We start from the raw sequence: 10264 nt of genomic DNA on the forward strand, positions 1-10264 counted from the left end.
AATGTTTAAAGAAAGAAAGAAAAGGGAGATCATTGGGCTGGGTAGTAAAATACAGAGGAAAATGCTAATGAAATCCATCTTCTTATCCACAAAGCTTTCTGGCCAATAGGAGAATGACAGCTGTCGTCATTGCACAATAAGCACAAAACAGAAAGCGAAACTGAAACTGAAATTGAAACAGAAGCTGAAACTGCAACTACTCTTCTCCGAGCATGGCGTCGTCCACGCTGGGCACTTGCTCCGTTGCGCTCCTCTCTCCAACTTACCCTTCTTCTTCATCAAACCATTCCTTTCGATCTCTGTCCCTCACATCAGGCCGCAAGTTGTACGGAGGAATAGGAATCTGTCGTATCAAGGGAACCTCTCAATTTTCTGTTGCCAGCGTTGCCACTGAAGTCAACTCTGTTCAACAGGTACGTAATACCCATCACCAATTTTGAAACCTACTCCATAGCATTTTCTTTCATTCTTCTCATTCTACTTGCACCAAGTCATCCCTTACAGCGTTTTGTTCATCTTGTTGATACTTGATAGTATGTTGCTAATCAATTTCTTTCCTGCATTATTATTTACTTGTTTCATGGCAACTATAAAATTTTCATATCCAGGCTCAGAAGATTGCTGCTAAAGAAAGCCAGAGGCCAGTGTATCCATTTCCTGCAATAGTTGGACAGGATGAGATGAAGCTTTGCCTTCTCCTTAATGTGATTGATCCCAAGATTGGAGGTGTCATGATCATGGGGGATAGAGGCACTGGTAAATCCACAACTGTCAGGTCATTGGTAGATTTGCTTCCTGAAATCATGGTTGTCGCCGGCGACCCTTATAACTCAGACCCAGAGGATCCAGAGTTCATGGGCATTGAAGTCCGAGAGCGCGTGCTGAAAGGAGAGAGCCTTCAGGTTGTCTTAAGCAAGATTAACATGGTTGATTTGCCATTGGGAGCTACAGAAGATAGAGTCTGTGGAACAATTGACATTGAGAAAGCCTTAACTGAGGGTGTTAAGGCCTTTGAACCTGGGTTACTAGCTAAAGCAAATAGGGGAATCCTATATGTGGATGAGGTTAATCTTCTGGATGATCACTTGGTGGATGTCTTGTTGGATTCTGCTGCGTCTGGTTGGAACACGGTGGAGAGAGAAGGTATCTCAATCTCACATCCTGCTCGGTTTATCCTAATTGGCTCGGGAAACCCTGAAGAAGGAGAACTCCGGCCGCAACTGCTGGATAGGTTTGGAATGCATGCTCAGGTGGGGACTGTTAGGGATGCTGAGCTTAGAGTGAAGATTGTCGAGGAGAGAGCTCGATTCGACAAAAACCCAAAGGAGTTCCGGGACTCTTACAAAGCCGAGCAGGAGAAGCTCCAGACACAAATTTCCTCAGCAAGGAGTTCGCTTTCGTCTGTTCAAATAGACCAAGACCTCAAGGTGAAAATCTCAAAGGTTTGTGCAGAGTTGAATGTGGATGGTTTGAGAGGAGACATTGTCACAAATAGAGCTGCAAAAGCTCTGGCTGCTCTGAAGGGAAGAGACAAGGTGACTGCAGAGGATATTGCTACTGTGATCCCTAACTGCTTGAGACATCGTCTTAGAAAGGATCCATTAGAGTCAATAGACTCGGGTGTTCTTGTCATTGAGAAATTTTATGAGGTATTTAGCTGAGGGTGAGGGTCTATTTGCTATGGTATCTGATGAGCATATTACTACATTATTTTGAAGTTTTCCCTTTTTATTTATTTGGGGATTTTTCATTGTTCTAAACATTTGCAAGATTCAGAAACTCCATGTAAACAGGAAATTTTATATTCATCTGTGTCTGTAACTTGCTAGAGGTATTCTGCTAAGTTTATGTACCATAGTGAGGGAAATATGATTGGGGAAGTTTTAAGCTTTTCAGAGGACTCGAAAAGAGTTGAACTTTAGTGCTTGTTAGTATATGGGGGTTATAACCTTTTCGGCTGAGTTATCTACTTATTCTGTTGAATTTGGTTACATAGTTTTCTTCAGTTTGACTATTATTTTATATAAGACACAGCAAGTTCCGTGTTTGAGAGTATATGTTTGTATATGCTAGCTTTTATGATTCACTAAGCAATATCAATTTTAAAGTGTATTAAGCTAGGATGCTAACTTTCAACACAATTCCCTTATCATAAACTAGGTTAAATACCATAACATTCAACACAATATACATAAGAAAGCATTAATAACACAAAATAATTTGCACTTTGTCAGCAGGGGAATTTAGATCATGATCATTATTAAAGCTATATCACTGAAACAGTGCTTCACAAATAAGTGAGAAGTTTCTCAATTCCTCATGACCTTCCTCCAAATTCAGTTTGCTTCAATCACTTGTTTTATATTGCTCAAAAAAGGAGAGCAGGTTCATCTGAAAAATATCATACAAATTAAAAGATGTAAAAAATGGTAAAACTAAAACTACTTGGAACTATTCTGTAACATTATCATGTCGTTTTCAGTAATTCCTCCCCAGATTTTAGGCCTCTGCTCTAGAAACTCCGGCGGCCGCTGAAGTAAAACGGTAGCTGCCCTGATCAAGATAGCAGCAGTTATAGCCCATATCACATACTGTGTATTCTCAAATTCATAATCAAAATAATGTACAAGATGCTTCTCTCCCATCCATTCTCTTTCCTCAGCTCTCCTATTCTCATTCTGCATGCAAACCATGATCTCAAAAACCAAGTTCATTTGACTTTGACATGTCATAGTATACATAAGTTTTCACCCAAGAAATTAAATTTAGTACAACAAACCTTGAGGAACAACTCCAATGGAACATCAAATATTGCTTCAACTTCAGCTGAATCTAAAACCGGTGAAAATGCATCCTTGTTGGACAAAATTCCCACCACAGGTATTACTGTTATGCCATACTGCAAATTAAAATCACTTTGTAAAGTAAACAAAATTGAGGAAAAAAGAAATGCAGCTAAATTTCTAGAAGTGCATACCTTAGTATGAAAGGGTTCAAGAAGAGTAATAACAGAAACAAGAGAAGGGTCCAATCCAATTTCCTCCTTAGCCTCCCTCAAAGCGGTTTCTACATCATCAGCATCACCTTCTTCCCTCTTGCCACCTGGCAGAGCAACCTCACCTGCAACAACCAACACAAACCCATTTCAGCTAGGGCGAGAAAGAAACAAACTTTGCAACTTTGAGGTTGAAAATTGAAAGCGATCAAACCGGAATGGCGTGAGAGAGAAGAAGCCCTTAAAGTGAGGATCACTCTAAGATTCCCATCGGAACCTTCGAAGAGACAGATCAGAACCGCAGCTCTCTTGGTCGGTTTCGAGGTGAAATGGCTGCGCTTCAAGTTGTGGGGGTTGTTGGTTATGGAAGGTTGGAAATGATGAAGCAAAGCTTGTAGTCTCTGTGAACCTCGTACCTCAGCACTGTGTGATTCCATTTTCCCCTTCCTATGTTTTCTGCTTTCCATGTTGTTCTTATTAGATTCCAAATTTTGTGTTTTTGAGTTTAAAGTATAAACTTGAGAGTTCTTTTATCGATGGCATGCAAGACAGGAAATCAATTTTTAGTGGTTTATTGATTTATTCTATTGCTTCAGAAGACAAGATTAGTTTGATATTTGGTACGAAACCGAATGCAGTTAATCTCCACTTTCCTTTTTGAGTTTTCCTTTTTCCTCTCCCCATTCTCTAAAACTATAGGAAACATTTTAAATGCACCGGGAGTACCGGTGCACCAGTTGTTTTAACCGTTGATTTCAATTAATATATATTATATATATTTTTTAGAAAAGTATAGGGTACCAACATATTATCTACCAATGCCAACTCTTATTTATAATTGTGTTTCATGGAAGTGTGTTCGTAGATGTGTCTAATAATTAATATATTTTAAATACATATATAAAGAGACACATCCAGAAAATATATCTATAAAGACACTTCTATTAAACACAGCTATAAAAAAGACATTTTTATTAGACACATCCACAAACACACTTCTATGAAATATAATTATAAATAAGAGTTGGTAGAATTTGGCAGATATGATGTTGGTAACGTAGCGGAACCGATATTTTTTATATTTCAGATCACCATTGAGTCAGTTTTGAAACGTTAGAGATTTAAATAAGACGATTGAAACGTTAGGGACAATTTTGGGACTTCTCCCTTGGGACAAAAACGATACTTTACTCAAAAAAAAGTTTTACATGATGTTGTTATGTATCATATTTTCCAATTGATCAAATATTTTTATCGCATCATAAATATATGATAATCGATTTGATTGTTGAAGGTGTGCACATAACATTTTTTTGTTAACAATTAAAAAAAAATTTCAAAATAATTACACATTTTAAAAATTAAATGAACTTCAAATTATGGCAAGTTAAACATCAAGTCAAACAAATTACAAAGGCAACTATATATCTAGAATCTAGATCTAGGAATCTGACTCTCCTATTGAATCAAAGTTGTAACCAACAACAACATGCATGAGAAGACAAAACTCAAAAGTACCTTCTACTCTTGAGCCCTGCAACACTTGCAAGAACTTCTCTCTAAGTGAAAAAAGGACAATCTGAGATAATAGAACTGAGGAATGAACTTCCAAGTGCTGTGCTATATAACTACCCTTTTCCTTTCCCAATGAATAATCCAATAAACGTTGAATTCAATGAATTAAAGTATCCTTGGTTACATCCCTAGGAATCATTATAGGATTGAGCTCCAAGAAAGCTGGTGGCCGTTGATACACAACTGATGCAGCCCTTATCAACATGCCAGCTGTTAAACCCCATATGAGGTATTTCTTGTGCTCAATTTCATATTCAAATAAATGTATCACATACTTCTCTCCCATCCATATCCTCTCTTCTTGTTTCCTCTTCTCATCCTGATCAATGTAAGATAATCATTAGATTTATATAAACTATAAGACTTTAATTGTTATAAAATCTGAATTTTATATTATCATCTAATAATAAAATCTAAATTGGACCTTGAGAAACATTTCCAAAGGTACATCAAATACAGCTTCTACTTCAGCAGGGTTTGGAGCTGGCTTGAATGCTTTTTTGTCATGAAGTATGCCAATGACAGGAACCACTATTATGAGGTACTGCAAAGGAAACAAAAACTAATGAAAATACAACATAGATTAAACAACCAATCTGCATTTTCTGAAAGATTATTAACTCTTTTACATCATAAAATATTTACAAGTCTTGAAAGCTTCGCAGACTTTGACCAAATATTGAACAAATGAAAACAAGAAACTAAGGGTGAACTCTCATGAATGTCATTTCTTTGAACATCAGAGATCAAAGGGAATTCATACCTTAGAGAAGAATGGTTCAAGAAATGTAACAACATCAACAAGTTGAGGGTCCAACCCAACTTCCTCCATTGCCTCTCTTTTTGCAGTGTCTCCATCATCATTATCACCTTCTTCTGCCTTACCACCAGGCAAGGCCACTTCACCTGCAAGTGATATAGTCCCTCATGATAGATATATTTTTGAATAACTATAAGAAAATAAATATATACCCTTTATTAATATATGTTAGCTTTTGGTCTAGTGGTAAGCATTTTTTGATGATTTTGAAGTCCTGTTTAGTCACTTTCCTCTTTTTTGAAAAGCAAACATGATCACATAAGTGTCCTTCCATATTGTGTGACAAACTGAGCTTACCTGAGTACATAGAGAGCTTGGAAGATCGCTTGGTGAGGATCACTCGTAGTTCCCCTGCGTCGCCTTCGAAGATGCAGATCAAAACAGCAGCTCTCTTGAATCTAAATTCTCCTTGGTTTTGAGCAATTGCAGTGGCTGATTCCGGGAAACCGACTCGGGAAACAACCTTGCCTTTGCTTTCTTCCATGATCTTTTCTAACATGTCCTCAGAGAATGGTGGGGGCTTGTGAAGTCTGAGCCGTTGTGCCAAGGCTAGGAGCCTCTTCTGTCCTCCATTGTTATTGGAAGGATCCATGAACTTTGAGGGGGAGAGAAAGAAGCTATGCTGATGCTATTTCAAAATGGAAACCATGAATGTTAGTTAAGTAGCACTACCATAATATCATAAATGTGCTGAAAGCCTGAAACTGTAGAAATTGATGAAATTTTATGGTAGCTTTGATTGGATGATCTCAATGGAAACCTGTTTTTGGAGACAAATATTAATTTTCTTTAAAGTACAAAAAAGTGTCATAAGAAAACCACCGACATCTAAATTTTATTACGGTGCCAAATTGCCATTAGTTTGAGCTTAGTTGTTTATGATTGATCATGAATAATGAGAAATTAAATGCAAGAAACTTTCCAGCTACCGAAGGAATTGGAATGCTGAATATGAATGTAGTACTGAGTATTTTCAATTCAAACGATTCTCTAATATCTTCTAGTTTAGAAAATATTCTTGATACTGCCTCATTCGCTTGATATCACATGAAAATTCTTACCTTCTGACCAGATTTGTGGTTTTAAAGTTGAGTTGTACAACTTTTACAAGATTTGAAATCCCAAGATTCAGAACTGATCTAGTACATATAAAAGTCTAAATTTACAGTATGATCAATAATGTTATTGTATCCTATAATGATGTCAATCATTTGGTGAGAAACATTCATGATTTTTATTTCATTTATTTTATTTTATTTATTCATGATTGAACTACTAGTATCTTTATTGCAAAGGTAGGCTACAGCCTCCATCCTATTACCCTATTGAGTAGACACTGGCCACCATTTTTGTGAACCTAAACCATGCATGTATACATTCACAGTACTCAAATAAGTTGCATTGTTGACATTGAATGGCATGGTGGCAATTTCGCACCCTTTTCATATAAATAGACAATAAAGTTAGATCGGTGGCAGTTTGGCATATTAATGATTATTCTATTTTTTCTTTTGTCTGATTATTAATGGAAGGCAACAAGGCCTGAAGAAGATCACACCCCTGATTATTATCTCACATGAAAGTGAAAATGGAGTAACCATGGTGATAAAGTAATAAGAATTTAACAATGACATGTAACATAATATAACACTGTATCACAAAAATGGAACCAACATGTAAGATAAGCACATCTGAAAATGATAATAATAAACCAAACTAACAATGGTCCCATCTTAAAATTTTTATATTACAACAGCAGATGGGGGAATATCAGATACTGTTCCTATCTACAATGTGTCTCTTGGTTGAATATACAAGACTGAGAAAGATAAACAAAAGGAAAAGCAATCAACAAACCACACCCAAATGCTGGTCCATTAACCCATTCTCCAGATTGTTCTGAATTTGTCACTTTTTCATATGCACAAATTGAAGCAATCCAATGAATAAATAACATAACTTTTTTTTACTTTCACTTAATGCACATCAACAAATTGAACTCAATTTTAAACAGCTCAAGTTCAATAGGCTTGATACTTAGAGCTTGCACGCTTTGCCTTAGCAACCACTAGTGAGAACTCACTGCACTTTTCTGCACCACAGTTACAGTTTTTTCTGTTGTTGGGTATGACAATCTCCTAGCTTTTGCAGACCCTTTAGCATTTGCCAAAGGAGGGGTCCCTTTTGGATTGGTGGAAGCTGGTTTTGCCAAAACAGGTGTTTTTGGTGTTGATGTCTTCTTATCCTTCTTATTCTGAGCTTTCTTTGCATCACTGGACACAGTGGTAACACGGCTTTCCCACGGCCGAGCAGCGATCCAGCGTGCCTTCCAGCTCCAACCCCAATTAGCTTTACCAAGTTCACAGTTTCCTAGCCCTTGGCTCTGACTACAGTTGGCCCTCCACTATGATTCACAAGAAATTCATTTGACTTTCAGTCTGAACATGCAAAACTAGATAATGGGACATTTCTTAAGATCATAACATACCTGATGAGAAAAAGCATATGCCATAGCTCTTTCACGCTTGACAGCTGCTTCTTCTCTCTGATGTATCCTTCCAACAACTTCCTCCATGGTTTCAGAACCACTACACCATTCAACCTGTAATTTGATACATTAACTGAATTGATTCAAACAAGTTCATGTCTCTAGAATAGTTACTTAAAAAGAAGAAAGCAAGTCCATAAGTTACCTCTAGATCATGGAGCTTTGCCTCAAGTTTAAGCTGAGATTCTAGTTTCTTCCGCCTGATCCTGTCTTCAGTCACCATACAGATTCTTCGAGCTCTAATCTCAGTCTGTATCTTGCTCCATGAATGAAGGTAAGTTATAGCAGTATTGGCTTGCTTTTTAACCGAGTAACTCTGTGTTACAATTTGCAGTTTTGTGATACCTTTCAAGCGGCGTAGAGCCTTTCTAGCCTGAAAAGTTTAAAAGTCAGCATTCACAATAAATAAAGAAAAAACCAGCAGATGATATTCTCAAAGCTTTACCTTATAAGCCCGGAATGCAGTCTGGATTCTTGTTGCAGCAATAGTTTCAACTGACCCAATATTTTCAGCTTTAGCACCATTTGCTAAGTCACTAGAGTCTCTTCTTGTACAATCATTTGAGTTCAGTGCACTTAATTTCGCTGAAGCTAAAGTACCCTGTCTCAAGTTGTGACCACATATGAAGATAGAATCATACTTGTTAGGATTTTCCCTTAGGGGCATATTGCAGTTACAATTGTTTAACTATTATACAAGACTTCTAAACCAAATTTGGTTTTGAATTCCTGTCATCATAGTACCACGAACACGAAATCTACCAGTATATATGAGTAAGATATATGGAAATCAATATGCAGAAACTAATTTGGTTTCTCAGTTCTCATCAAAGCATTTGAAAAGATGATAGGAATTGCACTGTACCTTTCCTTTCTTGGGTTTTCTTTCTTTTGATTTTCTCGAAATTAATGTCTTAAACCAATCGCCTGAACCCATTCTTGATGTATGATAACTTGTCTCAGATCAACATACTCCTGGGAGTATTATAAATACAAGTCATTAGCATATTCCTATGTATTGTTTGTATACAGGTTCAGAAAAATTTTACAGCTCTCAAGACATGGAAAAAGTATGCATAAAAACATAACAGATGCTGAATTTTATCAGCATACTTTAAGAGATTAGAATAGCATAAATCATAGTTTCTTGTAATAAGCACAACCATTAACAACTAAACTATGAAACTAATACTTTGATCTAACAAACAGAACAACAAAAACACGGATCAAACAAGTCTTTGCAAAACCGAAAACAACTAAGTACAAACATAAGCTTAATTTCCCAGGAAGTAGCAAGCTGACCAAGAATCCATGCGAGTCAACCCAAAAAAACAAGCATGTAAAACAGCAAGAGCAACATAAGACAGAAGAAGAAACAAAAGAAGCATATGTGGAGATTGAGAATGACATACCAGACTAGAAGAAAGTGGAAAGTGTTGAAAGGAGGACCCTTCCTTTTTTCCTGAACTGGCCAAACAAGTTATGTGTGTAGCAAAATGATATGAGTTTTAGAGTAGAAGTAAGAAAGAAGAAAAGGAGAAGGCAGAGAGAGAGAGAGAGAGAAGGGTCAGAAAAGAGAATAAAAGGGTTGGTGTGGAATGTGGATTGCCATGGCCCAATACCAGCTTTAGTTCCCTTGTCTCTGACGTTGAACTTGACAAAACTACAATTAAAAATAAGAAAAAAAAAAACAAACTTTTTTCTCATGTGAAAATGTCATGAACCAAAGGAATTCAGGGAAGGAGAAGAATGAAGAATGCATATCTAAACGTAGAACAGTGGGTTGGATTTTTTTTATGGTGACAGCTGAACAAACAAGGATAATAAGAACATGATGCTGACGTCTTTGTCTTCCCTCCATGTTATATATACTTTGTGCTCATTTGCATCGTGCAAATATAGTATATCATTTTTATTTTTTTATAATAATTGTATAATAACTCATAATTAAACATTTTTGTAGAAAATTTACAATTATGATATATCGAAATTAAGTGGAAATTGATTTTTACTAAACGTGCGATGAATGTTCTAATAATGCGTTATTTAATTAGACGTGAGGTACACTTTTCAATAATGGGTATGAGGGTATCCAACAATTTTTATAAAGGAAAAGAAAACTAATAAAATGGTCCCGGCGAGGCTCGAACTCGCGACCTTCGGCTCATAAGACCAACGCTCTAACCAACTGAGCTACGGGACCGTTTGAAATTTAATATTTAAGATTTTTATTATTGAATGTAACAATTACTAATAGCAAATTACTAAGCCACAATAATTTCCTTGTTTATTTCAATTATGGGAAACTTGCAGAAGAAAAAATAGT

General features: G+C 36.5%; 4 protein-coding genes and 1 non-coding gene across 5 annotated transcripts; 1 reads left to right on the forward strand and 4 right to left on the reverse strand.

Annotated features, from left to right (window-relative positions):
• LOC112783554 (magnesium-chelatase subunit ChlI, chloroplastic) lies at positions 1-2055 on the forward strand. The gene is made up of 2 exons (XM_025826543.3): positions 1-413; positions 609-2055. The coding sequence occupies exons 1-2, from the start codon at positions 213-215 to the stop codon at positions 1659-1661; spliced, it is 1254 nt and encodes a 417-aa protein (XP_025682328.1). The 5' UTR covers positions 1-212; the 3' UTR covers positions 1662-2055.
• A 171-nt stretch (positions 2056-2226) lies between these two features.
• On the reverse strand, positions 2227-3678 carry LOC112783555 (nudix hydrolase 15, mitochondrial). The gene is made up of 4 exons (XM_025826544.3): positions 3210-3678; positions 2978-3120; positions 2780-2899; positions 2227-2678 (listed from the first exon to the last, which is right to left on the reverse strand). Exons 1-4 carry the CDS (start codon positions 3460-3462, stop codon positions 2442-2444), a joined length of 753 nt encoding a protein of 250 aa, XP_025682329.1. The 5' UTR covers positions 3463-3678; the 3' UTR covers positions 2227-2441.
• Positions 3679-4403: 725 nt separating this feature from the next.
• On the reverse strand, positions 4404-6507 carry LOC112782293 (nudix hydrolase 15, mitochondrial). Its single transcript, XM_025824636.3, has 4 exons — positions 5688-6507; positions 5334-5476; positions 4995-5114; positions 4404-4889 (listed from the first exon to the last, which is right to left on the reverse strand). The coding sequence occupies exons 1-4, from the start codon at positions 5980-5982 to the stop codon at positions 4668-4670; spliced, it is 780 nt and encodes a 259-aa protein (XP_025680421.1). The 5' UTR covers positions 5983-6507; the 3' UTR covers positions 4404-4667.
• A 560-nt stretch (positions 6508-7067) lies between these two features.
• Positions 7068-10013, reverse strand: LOC112784227 (protein IQ-DOMAIN 9). Its single transcript, XM_025827367.3, has 6 exons — positions 9351-10013; positions 8804-8913; positions 8384-8539; positions 8084-8311; positions 7879-7992; positions 7068-7794 (listed from the first exon to the last, which is right to left on the reverse strand). The coding sequence occupies exons 2-6, from the start codon at positions 8873-8875 to the stop codon at positions 7459-7461; spliced, it is 906 nt and encodes a 301-aa protein (XP_025683152.1). The 5' UTR covers positions 8876-8913; positions 9351-10013; the 3' UTR covers positions 7068-7458.
• Positions 10014-10067: 54 nt separating this feature from the next.
• Positions 10068-10141, reverse strand: TRNAI-UAU (transfer RNA isoleucine (anticodon UAU)). The gene has a single exon. It is a non-coding gene; the product is annotated as a tRNA-Ile (tRNA).
• Positions 10142-10264: the final 123 nt, after the last annotated feature.

This window comes from Arachis hypogaea, chromosome 20 (genome assembly GCF_003086295.3).
Source record: "Arachis hypogaea cultivar Tifrunner chromosome 20, arahy.Tifrunner.gnm2.J5K5, whole genome shotgun sequence".
NCBI lineage: Eukaryota > Viridiplantae > Streptophyta > Magnoliopsida > Fabales > Fabaceae > Arachis > Arachis hypogaea.

What these genes read in the sequence shown, in the direction of transcription:
- LOC112783554 (XM_025826543.3), top strand. Translation starts at nt 213, where the DNA reads ATGGCGTCGTCCACGCTGGGCACTTGCTCCGTTGCGCTCCTCTCTCCA. An exon ending in AAGTCAACTCTGTTCAACAG is followed by an intron (nt 414 to 608) that starts GTACGTAATACC and finishes TTTCATATCCAG; the next exon opens with GCTCAGAAGATTGCTGCTAA.
- LOC112783555 (XM_025826544.3), bottom strand. Translation starts at nt 3,462, where the DNA reads ATGGAAAGCAGAAAACATAGGAAGGGGAAAATGGAATCACACAGTGCT. An exon ending in TTGAACCCTTTCATACTAAG is followed by an intron (nt 2,900 to 2,977) that starts GTATGCACTTCT and finishes TTTAATTTGCAG; the next exon opens with TATGGCATAACAGTAATACC. An exon ending in CATTGGAGTTGTTCCTCAAG is followed by an intron (nt 2,679 to 2,779) that starts GTTTGTTGTACT and finishes GTTTGCATGCAG; the next exon opens with AATGAGAATAGGAGAGCTGA.
- LOC112782293 (XM_025824636.3), bottom strand. Translation starts at nt 5,982, where the DNA reads ATGGATCCTTCCAATAACAATGGAGGACAGAAGAGGCTCCTAGCCTTG. An exon ending in CAAGCTCTCTATGTACTCAG is followed by an intron (nt 5,477 to 5,687) that starts GTAAGCTCAGTT and finishes TATCACTTGCAG; the next exon opens with GTGAAGTGGCCTTGCCTGGT. An exon ending in CTTTGGAAATGTTTCTCAAG is followed by an intron (nt 4,890 to 4,994) that starts GTCCAATTTAGA and finishes TACATTGATCAG; the next exon opens with GATGAGAAGAGGAAACAAGA.
- LOC112784227 (XM_025827367.3), bottom strand. Translation starts at nt 8,875, where the DNA reads ATGGGTTCAGGCGATTGGTTTAAGACATTAATTTCGAGAAAATCAAAA. An exon ending in GAAAACCCAAGAAAGGAAAG is followed by an intron (nt 8,540 to 8,803) that starts GTACAGTGCAAT and finishes AACTTGAGACAG; the next exon opens with GGTACTTTAGCTTCAGCGAA. An exon ending in CATATGCTTTTTCTCATCAG is followed by an intron (nt 7,795 to 7,878) that starts GTATGTTATGAT and finishes TGTGAATCATAG; the next exon opens with TGGAGGGCCAACTGTAGTCA.